This window comes from Phycodurus eques, chromosome 2, assembly GCF_024500275.1.
Source record: "Phycodurus eques isolate BA_2022a chromosome 2, UOR_Pequ_1.1, whole genome shotgun sequence".
In the NCBI taxonomy this organism is placed as follows: Eukaryota; Metazoa; Chordata; class Actinopteri; order Syngnathiformes; family Syngnathidae; genus Phycodurus; species Phycodurus eques.
The window spans coordinates 39,285,961-39,304,040 of record NC_084526.1 but is presented as its reverse complement, the minus strand read 5'-3'; the positions used below and the strand labels follow the sequence as shown (position 1 = coordinate 39,304,040).

The 18,080-nt window shown below is 40.9% G+C and overlaps 1 protein-coding gene across 2 annotated transcripts in view; it reads left to right on the top strand.

Annotated features, from left to right (window-relative positions):
* Positions 1-701: 701 nt before the first annotated feature.
* The window catches only part of znf280d (zinc finger protein 280D), a 30,836-nt gene continuing 13,457 nt past the window's right edge, over positions 702-18,080 (top strand). Inside the window, exons 1-11 of one of the 2 annotated variants that reach the window (XM_061670624.1) lie at positions 702-792; positions 3,304-3,437; positions 3,648-3,892; positions 3,986-4,082; positions 6,234-6,446; positions 6,531-6,599; positions 13,237-13,343; positions 13,428-13,609; positions 17,083-17,240; positions 17,329-17,429; positions 17,508-17,654. In XM_061670624.1, coding sequence (XP_061526608.1) covers positions 3,311-3,437; positions 3,648-3,892; positions 3,986-4,082; positions 6,234-6,446; positions 6,531-6,599; positions 13,237-13,343; positions 13,428-13,609; positions 17,083-17,240; positions 17,329-17,429; positions 17,508-17,654 — 1,446 coding nt within the window. In that variant the 5' untranslated portion in view covers positions 702-792; positions 3,304-3,310. Of the gene's footprint in view, positions 798-3,303; positions 3,438-3,647; positions 3,893-3,985; positions 4,083-6,233; positions 6,447-6,530; positions 6,600-13,236; positions 13,344-13,427; positions 13,610-17,082; positions 17,241-17,328; positions 17,430-17,507; positions 17,655-18,080 lie in introns of both variants that reach the window. The other variant, XM_061670623.1, reaches the window with a different exon arrangement.

The window sequence follows — 18,080 nt, the reverse complement described above, 5'->3', positions numbered from 1 at the left end:
GGTCTAAAATTCTCAATCATAAGCATGAGGGAAAAAAAGAATAGTTTTTAACATGGACTTAAAAGTATTCACACTTTGGGTTGACTTCACTTCTGTTGACAGCTTATTCCATTTGTGTGCAGCATAACAGCTAAATGCTGCATCTCTTTACTCTGTGCTCCACTATCTGACCTGAGCGTGTAGCTCTTAGAACCTGACTGGATTTATATTCCATTAGCATTTCTTTAATGGAGATACTTAATATATGAATGAAGAAAGAAAAAAAAAGGCTCCAGTAAAAAGGGAAAGTGCTTGAGCACCACCCGGACTCTATGTGTGCACGTGCCGATGCCTACAAATTGGACCACGTTGTATTTTCAGTGCAGCACAGTAGTTTACTAGTAAGGTTTAATTGCATACCAGTTGGCCAAAATTGGCAGTAGTAGTGGGGGGGAAAAACTAGTTCTACTTGTGCTCCCTAGTTTTCGTATTACCCTATGCCAAAGTTGTCCCACTACACGAGTGAGGGCAAAGTTGCGTGGTGGTACAAAAAAAAAAAACAATCCTCAAGCTGCTTTCCGTAAGGTTCGACGGTTCGTTTTTAGTACAGGCGCTAGTAGATCTGCTCTTTCCGAGTCAGTTCAAGTGGAACTGGATTCACAGTGAGAGTGTTTCCGCCGCGTTTGGCTCACGCAGGGCACCATTTCCACCGCTGGTGTTGGGGTGGAGGGGGGGAAAGAAGCGCAGTAACTGCACCTCACGGTCCACATCTAATAACTACTGCAACGCTGGTGACAGACTTTTACTTGACCGGTAAGGTAAGCAAATAGCTCATTCCTAAAAAAAAAAAAAAACAGAAAACATCCTCCGTGCTATGCAGTTTATCCCAAAGTTCCATATTTAAAATTTCAAGACAATGACTCCAAGCTAATGCTAGCTAAAGCTTCTACTACGGGCAGCAAGTGATGAACCAACCAACGCATGACGAATGGTTGAATTAATGCACCCACGTCCCCGAATTGCTGTTATAAATGAGTCGCTCATCTTTGTAGCAAATGTGGTTGGAGAGAAGCAGCATTGGGGGAAAAAATAAATCACGAACGCGTTAGCTAGTTAGCATTTTTTTAAACGTTACTTAGTGAGAATGTTTTCCAGTCTTTGATATATTTTGATGTCTATTTTGACATATGCGCGTTTGAACTATATTTTCATTTAAGTAACAATCAAGCCGTGTGTTGTGTTCATACGTGTGTGTTTACATGAGAGGTTTGTCGTTAACCCATGTGTTGTCTTTTTATAAAGTGTCGCACGTGTAGTATTGACACACATATTTGTAACTGGTCTTTTTTGGAGGGGGCGGGGGGGTTGTTTGTTTGTTTGTTTGTTTCTTTGAGTAAATTTGCTCGCAGTCTGAATAGAAATGCGATCTGGATTTGGGAACGTTTTTCCGTTTACGTCGTCAATACCGCCGCCATCTTGATTGGAAGCTTTGTGTAAATGGAACGTTGAATTATTTTCCATGTGACGAAAGTCCCAATATCTCACAGAACTGGCTTTTGGTCTAATCGACCCTCATCTGAAACGCTTGTTTGTGTTGTTGGTGAAGTCAATAGCAATACAAAATGATCACAAGTAGAGCAATCTATTAGGGCTGGGTATTGTTAAGAACCTCGCGATTTCGAGTCTAGTTTGCAATTCAAATTTCTGCTCTTTAGGTTGGTATTTGATTTGATTCGATTTTGACGTAATTGCTTTACTGTTGATTTAGTAAGAAGTGGAAATACACAATTAGAGTACCTGTTGACAGTTTTTGAGGTGCAACAATTCATCGATTCGTCAACAACTAGTCGATTATCAAATTAATCGACAACTATTTTGGTCATTAATTAGTTATTTAGAGCCATTGTTTCTTTGTCCAAATACTCCGATTTCAGCCTCTCAACAGTAAATATTCTCAGATTTCTAAAGTCCTTTGTGAAAGAAGACTGATCTTTGTGTTTAATCAAAATAAGACATTTGAAAACATCTGCTGTTACTTTGGAAAACAATGAGCATCATTTTCCCCTATTTTCTATGTACCAAACTAGTAACTGAATCATAATCAATTTATAGAAAAAAAGAATAGTCAGTTTTACCTATTATGAAAATAAACATTATTTGCAGCCATAGTATGAATAACCTGTAATTGAATTGTAGTTGCACCTGAAGCAGCCACAGAAGTGTATATCAAACTAGTGGCCCTTCGCATTTATCAGTACCCAAAAAATAGCTCTGTTTGAAAAAGGTTGTGGAGAGTAGATCGCATCCGCTCATGTGATATTGCGTAATAGTTGTTTATTTGTTTTGTTTAAATCATTAAACAATGCCAAATAAACAATAGTAATTGGTTAATAACCATCCATCCATCCATTTTCTGAGCCGCTGCTTCTCACTAGGGTTGCGGGCGTGTGTGCTGGAGCTATCCCAGCTATGATCGGGCAGGAGGCGGGGTACACCCTGAACTGGTTGCCAGCCAATCGCAGGGCACATATAAACAAACAACCATTCACACTCAAATTCATACCTACGTGCAATTTAGAATGGTCAATTAACCTACCATACATGCTTTTGGGATATGGGAGGAAACCGGAGTGCCCGGAGAAAACCCACGCAGGCACGTGGAGAACATGCAAACTCCACACAGGCGGGGCCGGGGATTGAACCCTGGTCCTCAGAACTGTGAGGCAGATGTGCTAACCAGTCGCCCGCCGTAATGTCCTTGTAATAATTAAATGAACCTATATACAACTTACTCGAGCACAAGCCGTAGCAACACGTGCAGACAGAGCATACAATAATATTAACAGGTATATATTCATTATCCTCTATGAAAAATTACAATTATTATTCAGGTTAGTTGTGACTGTCTTTATTTCGTGTTGTGTAGTATGTGTGTTTGTATTTTATTGCTGCACAGCAGGAGGAGCAGCTCAATGTCCCATTGAATTATCATGGTGCACAAACTGTTTAATTCTTTACATTATATTTAATTATGTTATTTACAATAATAACATACATTTTAAGTACAATACAAAGCACTATTTTTCCAATTAAAAACACCTTCCAATTTATTGTTGTTGTAATTGGGGTGTCTGAAACAAATGGCATTTCCATTCATTTCGGTTTGCAAATATTGATTTGCGATAAATATTGTTTTGAATTTAGCGTTGTCACGGAACAAATTAAACTTGTTAGTCAAGGCAACACTGTACTTTCTCACTTTCTCACATATGGTGTTTATATCACAGTATTATCTGAGGAAATGTTTGTTTGTTTGCATTGTAGGTCCAAAATGTCTGAACTCTTTATGGAATGTGAGGAAGAAGAGCTGGAGCCATGGCAGAGAGCAGCTCCAGAGCAGTTGACTGAGGAGGAGGAGGAGGACGACGACGACGAGCCCATCTTTGTTGGAGTAGTGTGTATGTGCAATTTTTTATTGTTTGTTGTTTAAAATGGTCATTAGAGTAATGCAGTATGTGGTTCAAGTTTACATTTGGCTGTTAATTTGTCATAGAGATTGCAGATTGAATTTACAGTATATATCAACGTATTTGTGTGAAGCCATTATTTTGGTTGCTGGGCCTAATATCAGATGTCCATTTGCGCTGCCTTTTTTAAACATTTTCCAGCGAAAAAGGACCACGAGATTCCGCCTGTTGCTCCACCTCCTCCAAAGGACAATGTGGTCAAGCATGTGGTCAACTCTGCTCCTGTTCCTGTTGCTGCTCCTGCCCCTTCTCCTGCTCCTTCTGCTGCTGCGCCAGCCCTGGCCTCTTCTATAATGTTACCTTTGAAAATAGCTGGAAATGCCATCAGTACTCCAACAGCCAATCTCACGACACTGACTCCGCAGCCTGTTATTGTTAATAATCAGGTATTGTAATTTAAACCATTTCGTTATTTTTTAACCCTATGTACTGTAACTTGAGTAAATAATATTCTACATAACGATTTGTTTTAATCCAAGGGCTTCATCGTAACCCCGCAGTTAACCAGCAACAATAACCTCATTGCCACTCTTGGGAAACAGTATCCTCCTGGGACCAAATTTACCTTTGTACCAGGTAAAGTTGAGTTGCATGTCATCAGGAGTATTGAAAGTCCTTAGAAAGTGAAAATACATTTGCGAAGGGTGTTTTTCACTCTGTTATATTGCAGCCATTTGTTAAAATAATTTAAGTAAATTTATTGTCTAATTAATGTACACACAGCACCCCATATTGACAGAAAAAAACGGAATTGTTGAAATTTTTGCAGATTTAAAAAAAAAAAAAAAAAAAAAAAAAAAGCGAAATATCACACAACCATAAGTAGACCCTTTGCTGTGACACTTATATATTTAACTCTTCTGATCATGCTTGAGATGGTTCTTCACCTTCATTGGAGTCCAGCTGTGTTTGATTATACTGATTGGACTTGATTGGGAAAGGCACACACCTGTCTATATAAGACCTTATAGCTACAGTGCATGTCAAAGCAAATGAGAATCATGAGGTTAAAGGAACTGCCTGAAGAGCTCAGAGACAGAATTGTGGCAAGGCACAGATCTGGCCAAGGTTACGAAAACATTTCTGCTGTACTTAAGGTTCCTAAGAGCACATTGGCTCTGAGCTGGTTGAGCTGGCTGTCCGGCCAAACTGAGCAATTGGAGTAGAAGAGCCTTGGTGAGAGAGGTTAAGAAGAACTCAAAGATCACTTTGGCTGAGCTCCAGAGATGCAGTCGGGAGATGGGAGAAAGTTCGAGAAAGTCAACCATCACTGCAGTCCTCCACGAGGCGGTGCTTTATGGCAGAGTGGCCCGGCGGAAGCCTCTCCTCAGTGCAAGACACATGAAAGCCCACATGGGGTTTGCTAAAAAAACACCTGAAGGACTCCAAGATGGTGAGAAATATGATTCTCTCGTCTGATGAGACCAAGATAGAACTTTTTTACCTTAATTCTAAGCGGAATGTGTGGAGAAAACCAGGCACTGCTCATCACCTATCCAATACAGTCCCAACAGTGAAGCATGGTGGTGGAAGCATCATGCTGTGGGGGTGTTTTTCTGCTGCAGGGACAGGACGATTGGTTGCAGTCGAAGGAAAGATGAATGCAGCCAAGTACAGGGATATCCTGGACGAAAACCTTCTCCAGAGTGCTCAGAACCTCAGACTGGGGTGACGGTTCACCTTGCAACAGCACAATGACCCTAAGCACACAGCTAAAATAATGAAGGGGTGGCTTCAAAACAACTCTGTTACTGTTCTTGAATGGCCCACCCAGAGCCCTGACTTAAACCCAATTGAGCATCTCTGGAGAGACCTGAAAATCGCTGTCCACCAATGTTCACCATCCACCCTGACAGAACTGAAGAGGATCTGCAAGGAGGAATGGCAGAGGATCCCCAAATCCAGGTGTGAAAAACATCATTCCAAAAAAGACTCATGGCTGTATTAGTTCAAAAGGGTGCTTCTACTAAATACCAGGAAAAGGGTCTGAATACTTATGGCTGTGTGATATTTCTGTTTTTCTTTTTTAATAAATCTGTGAAAATTTTAACCATTCTGTTTTTTATTCTGTCAATGTGGGGTACTGTGTGTACATCAATGAGGGAAAGAAAATTAACTTAAATAATTTTAGCAAATGGCTGCAATATAACAAGGAGTGAAATATTTAAGGGTCTCTGAATGCTTTCCGTACCCACGGTTTATAAAATATAGGTTAAAAATTGTCAAAAATCAAGCTGTTGTCTCCATTCTCAGACACTGTGGGCTTGTCCGGTGAATGCGTAAAACCATGTCCCGCTAAACTGTGAATGAAATATCACTTCTTTAACCTGGAAAAATAGATGCTACGTAGTTTAGTGTATTACTCGTGTCCACATAACAACATTTTTGAGCCAAAAAACATATCCACTTAAAACCTCAGGTGGCTGGAATATATCTCACTGGGTTGTCAAGGGGCTTTTCCACACTGTGATAACGAGGCGCTCGATCTCAAGGCTCACTGGGTCCCGTTTTAGCCACATCCCCAAAAATCTGGAACATTGATAGGGTGACACTATAGCTCACAATTGAGTTAGTTCTCAGTCTTTGCACGTTTTCAGCAGTTAGCTTCAAACATCTATAATTTTAGCAACAAATTGAACAGGGTTTTTAAAAGGAAAATGAGTTAATGTGAATCTTTTGCTGTGGTTTTGAATTTGCATTTAAGGGTTTGGATGTTTTTAATTTCAGCCGGTCAGCCGCGGCAGCTATTCCAGCAGGTCACCCCAGTCACTACTGTACCCGGTGTTGTCCATCGGCCTCATGTGCAGCAGATCCGAAACAACGTTGTGACATTGGCTAATGTGCAGAGCCCCACTGTGTATTCACCCAAACATCGTCTGCTGCAAGTCACCCACGCGCAGACCATCCCCTTGCCTGTTCAGACTAACAGCTTAAACAGAGGTGTGCTTTTGAAAGGCTTCACACTTATTTGAGGTACTCGTCAATCAATGTACTTATTTTCTTTTATTTTTGGGTGTCCCACAGAGACAGTGAAGCGGGTGTTGATACCTCAGCAAATCGACAAAGCTGTGAAAAGATTCAAAGCTGACATCAGTAAGTTTTTACTGTGTTTTATTGCCAAGTCTAACTAACTACAGTGAACCCCCACTGTATCATGGATTTTTAAAGCAATTGTTTTATGGACTTTCACTGTATACAACAAGCAAGTCTGATTTTACAGTTGTGCGCCTTTAGTGTAGGACCTCTTTGTGGTCCAACATGACAGGCAGCACTGAGGTCTACTCCAAAAGATGCAGCATAATTAACAGCAAGAAGAGGAGGCAGTGAAGGTCCCAAACTAATTGTCCCCACGGTACACAACAAAACACAGTAGTAAAAAAAAGAGAGAATACAGTTGAAATCAGAAGTTTTCATAAATTATATAAAAAAAATACTTTTTCCCTAACTGTGACATGAAATCAGACTAAACTTTTCCTGTTTTGTGTACGTTTGCAAACTGTAATCTGTTTTTGTCTTCCCCCCCCCCCCCCCCCCCCCCCTTCATTTTGAGTAATGGCTTCTTCCTGGCAGAGTGGCCTTTCAGCCTATGTTGGTACAGTACTCTTCTCACTGTGGATAATGACACACTCTTACCAGCTGTAGCCAGCATCTTCACAAGGTCTTTTGCTTTTGTTCTTGCATTGATATGCACGTTCGTCTCTGTGACACGGAACCAGTCTCCTTCCTGAGCAGTAAGATGGCTGGACATTCCCAAGGTTTTTATACTTGGTTATAGTTGTTTAAAAAGATGCGTGTGGCACCTTGAGACTTCTGGAAATTGCCCCCAAGGATGAACAAGACTTGTGCAAGTCCACAATGCTCTTCCTGATATCTTGGCTGATTTCTTTTGAGTTTCCCATCATGTTACTTACACAAGGAAGCAGTGTGTTTCAGGTATGTCTTCAGATATATTCACAGATGCGTCTCTAAATCCAATGTTGTCAGTGAACTTATCAGAAGCTTCCATACACATGCCATCATCATCTTGGTTTTCCCAAATTGTTTTAACTCATTTAATGCCAGCCTTTTTCAGAAAACACAGCCCCTTGAATGCGAGCCGTTTTTGAGAATTTTGAAGAATACTGTGTGTGATGATTATACACATACCAAATCTACCAAATTAAAGGATGAAACCTCTTACTTCAGCAGGGAAAAAATGCTAGATACTACCCTTTTCGTTCTTTAGTTATGTGCAGTGAAAGTGCAGTGTTTTACGAGGTTTTTTTTTGGTCACGTCTCACAGAATATGGAGACAATTAACTTTTTGTGTAAAGCAGCATTTATGCAACTAATTTCTATGCTTGTATATTGTTTTGCTTTTTGTCACACCTTGGACATCTGAAAGTGTTTTCATTGTATAATCCAGCTCAAACAACATTTAGGAATGGCCTTTTATTGCAAAATAATCGTATTGACCTATATAATTCGCTGTGAGTGACGTAAACTCACCGGAATTCACGTCAGTCATGACACTTCGTGTTGTTTACTGGTTGTTGACATGGAGACCGTGATCCTCGTCATACAAGAGCTCATTTATACACAGTTCTGACACAAACACACAATTCTGCGAACTACCACAATTCATACTCTCCGAATACGATACAAATACTCTTCGAATGTAAATATACTTCAGCTCCTCTGACTTCCAGCCTGTGCTCACTTGGCCTGCAAACACTGCTGTGTGTCAAACAAGGCTCTGAAATCTAAAATCGTACATCGCTGCCCTGGGTTGGCGGTTGCGCTTCAGTGAAATTCTTCCAAAGATCTATATTTTCTGTGGTGCTGCGTCAGCGCCTCCTCTACCAATTCCCCTAGAGAAGTGTAAAACTCATATTAATACTGGAGAATATTAGACACATATTTTCTATGTGGCACTAAATAGTTAGTTATTTTCATGTTTTGTTTCAAAATACGTTAAATATGTCTGAAGTGCTGAAATCATATGCAAAGACTGAGAACAATATGGTACTGAATTGTTGAGACATAGCTTAACTTGCCTCGAAAAGACTAAGAGAAACCGAGCCAAAGCTGCATCGCCGAGCATGGTGATTTCCCCCCCTATATGTAATTCAACTTTGTTGACCCCTTTGTCCACAATTATACAGCTTTAAAGTTATGTAAATGACATTTTTGCAGATAAAAAGGAAAAAGTGAAATACCACACAGCCATAAGAATTCAGGCCCTTTGCTCAGTATTTAGTAGAAGCACTCTTTTGAGCTAATACAGCTGTGAGTCTTTTTTGGGAATGATGACAAGTTTTTCACGCCTGAATTTGGGGATCCTCTGCCATTCCTCCTTGCAGGTCCTCTCCAGTTCTGTCAGGTTGGACGGTGAAGGTTGGTGGACAGCCATTTTCAGGTCTCTCCAGAGATGCTCAATTGGGTTTAAGTCAGGGCGCCATTCAAGAACAGTCACTGAATTGTTCTGAAGCCACTCCATTAATTTAGCTGTGTGCTTAGGGTCATCGTGTTGTTGCAAGGTGAACCTTCGGCCCACTCTGAGGTCCTGAGCACTCTGGAGAAGGTTTTCGTCCAGGATATCCCTATACTTGGCCACATTCATCTTTCCTTCGATTGCAACCAGTCGTCCTGTCCCTGCAGCTGAAAAACACCCCCACAGCATGATGACAGGCGTTGAGCAGTGCCTGGTTTTCTCCACACATACCGCTTAGAATTAAGGCCAACAACTTTTATCTTGGTCTCATCAGACCAGAGACTCTTATCTCTCACCATCTTGGAGTCCTACAGGTGTTTAAAAAAAAAAAAAAAAAAAACAATTTTTTTTTTAAGCAAACTCCATGCGGGCTTTCATGTGTCTTGCACTGAGGAGAGGCTTCCGAAACAGCTTTCATGTACAACCCCTATTCCAATTAAGTCGGGACGTTGTGTTAAGCATAAATAAAAACAAAATACAAAGATTTGCAAATCATGTTCAACCTATATTTAATTGAATACACTACATCGACAAGATATTTAATGTTCAAACTGATAAACTTTATTGTTTTTAGCACATAATCATTAACTTAGAGTTTTATGGCTGCAACACATTCCAAAAAAGCTGGGACGGGTGGCAAAAAAGACGAAGAAAGTTGAGGAATGCTCATCAAACACCTGTTTGGAACATCGCACATGTGAACAGGCTACTTGGGAACAGGTGGGTGCCATGATTGGGCATAAAAGAAACTTCCCTGAATTGCTCAGTCATTCACAAGCAAAGATGGGGCGAGGTTCATCTCTTTGTGAACAAGTGCGTGAGAAAATAGTTGAACAGTTTAAGGACAATGTTCCTCAACGTAGAATTGCAAGGAATTTAGGGAGTTCATCTACGGTCCATAATATCATCAAAAGGTTCAGAGAATCTGGACAAATCACTGCATGTAAGCGGCAAGGCCGAAAACCAACATTGAATGCCCTGACCGTCGATCTCTCGGGCAGCACTGCATCAAAAAGCAACATCAATGTATAAAGGATATCACCACACGGGCTCAGGAACAATTCAGAAAAGCAATGTCAGTAAATAGAGTTTGGCGCTACATCCGTAAGTGCAACTTGAAACTCTACTATGCAAAGCAAAAGCCATTTATCAACAACATCCAGAAACGCTGCCTGCTTCTCTGGGCCCGAGCTCATCTAAGATGGACTGATGCAAAGTAGAAAAGAGTTCTGTGGTTTCCGAGTCCACATTTCAAATTGGTCTTGGAAATTGTGGATGTCATGTCCTCCGGGCCAAAGAGGAAAAGAACCACCCGGACTGTTATGGATGCAAAGTTAAAAAGCCAGCATCTGTGATGGTATCGGGCTGTGTTAGTGCCAATGCCATGGGTAACTTACACATCTGTGAAGGCACCACTAATGCTGAAAGGTACATACAAGTTTTGGAGAAACATATGCTCCCATCCAAGCAACGTCTTTTTCATGGGCCCTGCTTATTTCAGCAAGACGATACCAAATCACATTCTGCATGTGTTACAACAGCCTGGCTTCGTAGTAATAGAGTGCGGGTACGAGATTGGCCTGCCTACAGTCCAGACCTGTCTCCCATTGAAAATGTGTGGCGCATTATAAAGCGTAAAATATGACAACGGAGACACCGGACTGTTGAACAGCTGAAGCTGTACATCAAGCAAGAATGGGAAAGAATTCCACCTACAAAGCTTCAACAAATGTCATTGATGGTGTAGTGGTACACTAGCCTGACTTTGGTGCGGGCAGCGTGGGTTCAGTTCCCACTCAGTGACGGTGTGAGTGTGAATGGTTGTCCGTGTCTATATGTGCCCTGCGACTGACTGGCGACCAGTTCAGGGTCTAGTCCGCCTTTCGCCCGAAGTCAGCTGGGATAGGCTCCAGCGCCCCGCAACCCTAACCAGGATGAGTGATGTTGAAAATGGATGAATGGAAGCTTCAACAATTACTGTCCTCAGTTCCCAAATGTTTATTGAATGTTGTTAAGAAAAAAGGTAATGTAACACCGTGGTAAATATGACCCTGTCCCAGCTTTTTTGGAATGTGTTCTAGCCATAAAATTAGTTAGTGATTATTTGCTAAAAACAATAAAGTTTATCAGTTTGAACATTAAATATCTTGTCTTTGTCGTGTATTTAGTTAAATATAGGTTGAACATGATTTGCAAATCATTATATTCTGTTTTTATTCATGTTTAACACAACGTCCCAACTTCATTGGAATTGGGGTTATAGTATTTGTCTGGCACTGTCTGCCCAAACGTGGATGTGTCAGCTTACTTGAAAACACTGTGCAGTAAATTGCTGATTTTTTTTGTTGTAGTTTGGGCCCTGCATACACACACACACACACACACACAGCAACATCAGAATTTGCACGTTCGCATTTTATTTTGTAATTTTTTAAAATGTTATTTTTATTGACGTTCATGCTGTGGGTAAAAAAAAAAAATCAGAAGTTACTCACTATTAGGGTTGGGCATCGAGAACCGACAGGAATCGGGACTAGCGTGCCGGTTCTCCAGGAACTGTTGAAATTTTAAAATTTCGGTTCCCAGTTTCGATGCCTAGTCCTCCAGCCTCGAAGAAGTAGTGCCGAAAAACAACGAAGAGGCCGTGTAAACCAACAAAGAAGAACGCGCACGATGATATGTTTGTGCCCAACGGTGGCTGCGGCAAATAAAAGTGTGTTTTAACTTGGTTAAAATTAATGACCAGCCGCCTCAGTGCAACACTTGGAATAAGATTATATTGTGTAAAGGAGGTTTCAAAATACAGGGCTACAAGCTTAAAACAGGAAGTCAAGTTAAAACCTGCATATATAAACCATTTGATGTGATGAAACTGTCCCAAATAACTTTTAACAGTGCTATATTTAACTTTTAGCGGAAACATTAATTAATTAATATTAAGTCAGTTGGGTTAGTTGCACACACATTGCCTTTTAGTTCATAGGTTTGATATTGATCCTGGTTATAAAGACCCTCGAGTCAAATGTTCATTTTAGTCTATGCTGTGGGCTGCTAAGAAAATTGATGTTCATAATTTGGACATCTTTTATTTAAACCATCCTAACCTTTTGACCCAGCCCCCTATAAGAATCAGATTCGAGAATTGTTTGGAACCAGAATCGGAACTGGAATCGATCTAATTCAAACGATGCCCAACCCTCCTCACTATTTACTCAGTACTTGAGTAATAATTTCACTGTGTACGTTTTACTGTGACTCAAGTAATTTTTTTGGAGGACGACTATTTACTTTTACTTGAGTCACATTATTGTCAAGTGACAGTACACTTACTTGAGGACAAGGTTTGGCTACTCTACCCACCTCTGGAGCGGACATCCTCTATTGCTACTCTTATGTTGAAGCGACATTTTTGCTCATTAGAGCAGCCAGTGTGGTATTTGTTGCGCTGGTCTTTTGTATTTTCATGTTGAGGTGCTGTGGGTTGGGCCCTGTTTGTGGTCCCAAGCGGAACCGCGAAGCACATGTAACATCGGTGACAAGATCTGATACGGTAGTACATTAATTAGGAGAGGCGGCTACAATTACCTAATTCGTTTACTGATGTTAATGTAAAATGTATTAAGCGACGGAGCGCTGTTAAGGATTATGTCACAACACAGAATGAACTAACTTCAAATTCAGGGATGACCAATAAAAACAGAAAAATATTGTACTTAATCTTTTCCTGGAGGCTGTATTTAGGATTAGCCTTTGAAGTTGGTAATAGTGAAAAATGAAGTGAAACAAACCATGATTTTAGTCAATTCTTTTCCAGAATAAGAGTGCTTAAGAGGAGGATGCTATTCATGTGGCACAGCTTGAAGCAGGCATCAGTTGCAGGTGGAGATGGGCTTGGCTCAAATTGGAGGCCAGAACAAAAAAGCAATGAAATTAGGCAAATTTTATTTTAATCTTAAATTTGTACAGCAACATGTACTTGAGCAGTGTAAGTACGTTTTTCTGCATGAAGAATATATATATATATATATATATATATATGTGTGTGTGTGTTTTTCGCCTTCTTGTTGTCTTTAGAGTCTGCTTAAATTATGTTAAAATAAAAATAAAAAAATACTGTGCATGGGCTCGGATCCCCCAAACCCTCCCTAAAATTATTTTTTTTTGGGTCACCTTTTTCATGCCTTTGGTGTTTGCATGTCTGCAAAATGCATTGTGGAAATTCTGACTAGTTATTCTTCTGCTCTGGTTTAACTTTAGGCCAAGCAAATGCGACCAAACCAGTGGAAAATGGTGAAGTGAAGAACAAATGTCCACATTGTAAAGAAGAATTCCTTCAGCAGGAGGCATTGAATCAACATATGACTGTATGTTTATGTTGTCAGTCGATGTTCCATTTAAATATTTTATCGATGCCATGGGGATTTTAATGTATAAATCTCTTGTTTCAGAGTTGCCGGGCTAGAGCGGAAAGTAGCGCTCCACTAGCCGATGTCACGCATAAACGCATCATGCTGGTGTCAGATTTCTACTACGGCAGATTTGAGGGAGATTGTGTCAAGGCACCTGTGGAGAGGAGCAGCATCACTTTCAAGTGTCAGTGTTGCTTGAAAGTTCTCAAGAGCAACATCAGGTAAATTTGTGTAAAACACCAAATCTTTTGGCTTGTCCTGACTGTCTGCTGCGTAGGGGTTGAACATATTTGTCGATTAATCGACACGTCGACTTTGCAAACTTTGCTACTGCGCAATGACGGTTGTAGCTTGTGGTCGACTCATCGCCACTCACGTGTTTTGGACACAGACGCTGAAATCAAGAGGTGCTGGGTTCAGGCAGCGGTGCCTCAAGCGTGTGGCAATATTTCACTTAAAATGAAACTGATAAGCAAGGTCGCTTGCAAAATGTGCAAGTCTATCCTGAAATATAAGAAAAGCACAAGTGCGATCTACTGTATGCACACCTGTTTGAAAAGTCTTAACACTACCTGATGAGCAGCTGTAAGTCCTCACCACCAAACGCCCTCCTCTAACAGTAAAAAGACAGACAATGTACTGTGCTGTCTGATTACTTGATACCACGGAGGCAGGCCATGGTCGATTGATAACATCTTTATTGTCAAAATGAACGAATAATGTGTCATGCACACCATCCAACTACTTGCCGTCTCTCCTCTCGTTTTGCCTGGTTGCTGCAGCTGAGCAGTGAGCAGACACACGCACATACCGGTCCCACCCCAACGCAAAGAAACCTTCAGGGACGGTCTGCTCTTAGCAAGTAGCGGTCCTTCATTTGTATTACATGAATTGCTACGAGAGTTGTACAAATTCCAACTACCTTGAAGGTATCTTAATGGGATTGGATAAACAGTTGAAGGTTGTGGTGTTCAGGACATAAGAGGAGCCAGTGAGGGAGGGAGTGTGTAAGGGGGAGGGAGCCTATGCACATATATACATGCATACCAATGTACAATATTTTAATAATTTTGTCATTGTTTTATTCTTTTAAGCATTATTGCAATCCCTTGATTTTAGTGAGGTTAGTACACAGTCACACCTATGAATGCAATTGTACTGCAAAATACAGTATAAACACGCTAAGAATGAAATAATCGCTAAAACTTAACGTATGGTATCATGAATGTACGAGGCCAGTACAGGTTCTGACAGGGTCACCACAAATTGGCTCCTCAGCCACCACATAAAAAGGCTCAATGTCGGATCTTGTAGTTAATGTGGAAAGAGAGCGCTACAATTGAGTGGGGTAAAAATAAATAAATAAATGGACGGCCATTTGCAGTCCCTGGTAACACTTCAGACAAGTGGCTACCACATCTGCCTCATAATGCTGAGGTTCTGGGTTCAAATATCAGCTTCAGCCTTTCTGTGTGAGGTTTTCATGTTCACCCCTGTGCTTGCGTAGATTTTCTCTAGGTACTCTAAATTCCACCCATCCATCCATTTTCTGTACCGCTTATCCTAACAAGCGTCGCGGGCGTGCTGGAGCCTACCCCAGCTATCTTCGGGCGAGAGACAGGGTACACCCTTAACTGGATGCCAGCCAATCGCAGGGCACATATAAACAAACAACCATTCGCGCACACATTCACACCTAAAGGCAATTCAGAGTTTCCAATCAACCTACCATGCATGTTTTTGGGATGTGGGAGGAAACCGGAGTGCCCGGAGAAAACCCACCCAGGCACGGGGAGAACTTGCAAACTCCACACTGGCGGGGCCGGGATTTGAACCCCGGTCCTAAGAACTGTGAGGCAGATGTGCTAACCAGTCTCCATCGTGCCGCCCAAATTCCACCTATATTCTAGAAATATGACGTTAGGTTAATTGAAAAATCTAAATTGTCCATACTTTTGAATGCAAGTGCAATTCGTTGTTGGTCTATATGTGCCGTGTGACTGGCCGGTGACCAGTGTAGGGTGTACCTTGCCTTTCTCTCAGGATTGTACTTGAAAGTAAGCTTCAACCCAGCATCCTTTTCCCTGGACTTGCAAATGTTTTTGCTGCATGCAGAAATAAAAAAAGGAAAATAACAATGATCTTTATTTTAGATGTTAAAAGGGTTGTGTGGCTCCTGTGTTTTCTCCATGCTGTGAATATGCCAGTCTACTGCAATATACTCGTACAGGTCGAGTTATTTACAAATACGTACATATTTTACAGACGTGTAATGTACATAATGCCACACAGTTATGTGTGGCATTATGTAAAGGTGTAATGTAAATTTGGCTGTAAAAATGTCAGTGCCAATAAAGACACACTGACCATCTTAGATGGATGACTTTTTACCCTCGTGGGCCGAAAGATGAAAAATGAGTGCTAGTTTAGGTGGTGTATGAACCATTGCTTTGATTAACTGTGGTAGAAATGCTAAAAAAAATAAAAAAAAGCGTCTGTAAGCGGCTTTTAATGGGAAAGCACATCTATACCTCAATTGCCCTCTCACTGTAGAGGTCAAAAGTCACCCACATAAGAGATTCTATTGGGGAAGTTGAGGTAGCAGAAAGAAAAGCCTAAAAAATGGGTCAGTAGTGGCACATAGCCGTGGATGCGTTTATTGCTGCTGCATCATTAGGCAGAACACAACTTGGTGTAATTCAAAGGACCATTTTATAAAAGTGCAGGTCCCAAAGATTTACAAAAGATAAATGAAGTACTCTTCATCCACCTCACTTTATATGCTTTACTAATTGCATAAGGATACCATTGATCACATCATCTTGGGTTTGCAAATATTCAAAAGCTAGTCTTAAAACTGTAGAAACATTTATCAATTAAATCTGCTGCACAATGGAAATCAAGATTTGTGACGTTTTCTAAATCAGATACAGCATAGTGTACTAAACTACTAAGTCACTCTCAATTGAAAACTATGCTTCTGAAGTTTATATTTCTATCCCCCCAAAAATTGGAGATGAAGTGGTGCCTTGAGATACAAGTTGAATTTGTCGTAACGACATGCCCAATTCCAATGAGGTTCGGATGTTGTGTAAAACAAGGAAGACAATGATTTGCAAATCCTTTTCAACCTATATTCAATTGAATACTGTATAAAGACAAGGTATTTAATGTTCAAACTGATAAACCATTTTTTCTTTTGTGCAAATATTCACTCATTTTTAATGCGATGCCTGCAACACAGTCCAAAAATGCTGGGACAGGGGTATGTTCACCACTGTGTTACAGCAGCTTTCCTTTTAACAACAGACAAGACTACTTGTTAAAGATTTGTAGTTGGAATTATTTCCCATTCTTGCTTGATCTACAACTTCAGTTGCTGAACAGTCTGAGGTCTCTGTTCTCATATTTTGTGCTTCATAATGCGCCACACTGTTTCAATGGGAGACAGGTCTGGACTGCTGGCAGGCCAGTCTAGTACTCACACAAGTGACAATATTAATAGCCAATCGCAGTTAGCGCGAGAAGCTAATTTTACCATCCGCTATCTCTGGATTTAATAATCTATCCAAGCGCCTCATATGAACGTTGGAAATGAATGAGAAGACTTTATTCTGTTGCAACTCTGCAGGGTCAAGTAATTCCATCACTCATGAGCGTTGAGGTGACCAACGTGTCTGTCACTCTGTTCTAGGTTCATGAACCACGTGAAACACCACCTGGAGCTGGAGAAGCAGAACAATGAGAGCTTAGAGAGCCACACAACTTGCCAGCATTGCTACCGCATGTACATGACTCCATTCCAGCTGCAGTGCCACATTGAGAGCGCTCACAGCCCTATCGAATCCTCCAGTATGTCACATCAAGACCTTATCAGCTCACGTTCCAGTTCTGTGCATCTCCTTGAGTGACCATTTGTACTTTTATTTCCTACTTTTAGCGAATTGCAAGATATGTGAGCTAGCGTTTGAGTCAGAGCAAGTGCTCCTGGAGCACATGAAAGACAACCATAAGCCCGGGGAGATGCCCTACGTCTGTCAGGTCTGCTGCTTGTGAACATGTCACAAACCATATACACATTATGATCCAGATTAACTCATGTCATTCTACCCCACACAGGTTTGCAATTATAGATCCTCCTTTTTCTCAGACGTAGAGACACATTTCCGAAGTGCCCATGTAAACACAAAAGACCTGCTGTGTCCTTTTTGTCTCAGGATTCTGAGAAATAGTCAAAGGTACATGCAACACTTCATGAAACATCAGGTAAGATGCTAGCTTCCAACGATCCTTTTAATAAAGCAACAAAGCATTTCAGAAAGTGACCTACTAAACTAGTTGAGGCGCAGTGTTTCCCAACCTTTGTTGAACCAAGGGATATATTTTACATTTGAATAATCTCACTGCACACCACCGAAGAAAAATGCCACAAAAAGGCATATGTACAGTAGGGCTGCCAAGATTAGTCGACTAGTCACGATTGATTTTCAACGTTTAATTAAATAATCAACGTCACTGTTTATTTTATTTTTTTATGTTTTGTTTTCCTCTCCAAACTGCCTGTATCCTCACTCTGCTTTCTGCTATCTGCTTTCTGGCTGTGATTCACATGCACAATAGTGGTAATCCGGGTAAGACTGTGACGTAGCCGGAAGAACTGCGGCTAACTGGTGTTAGCAACGGAGTCTGAAA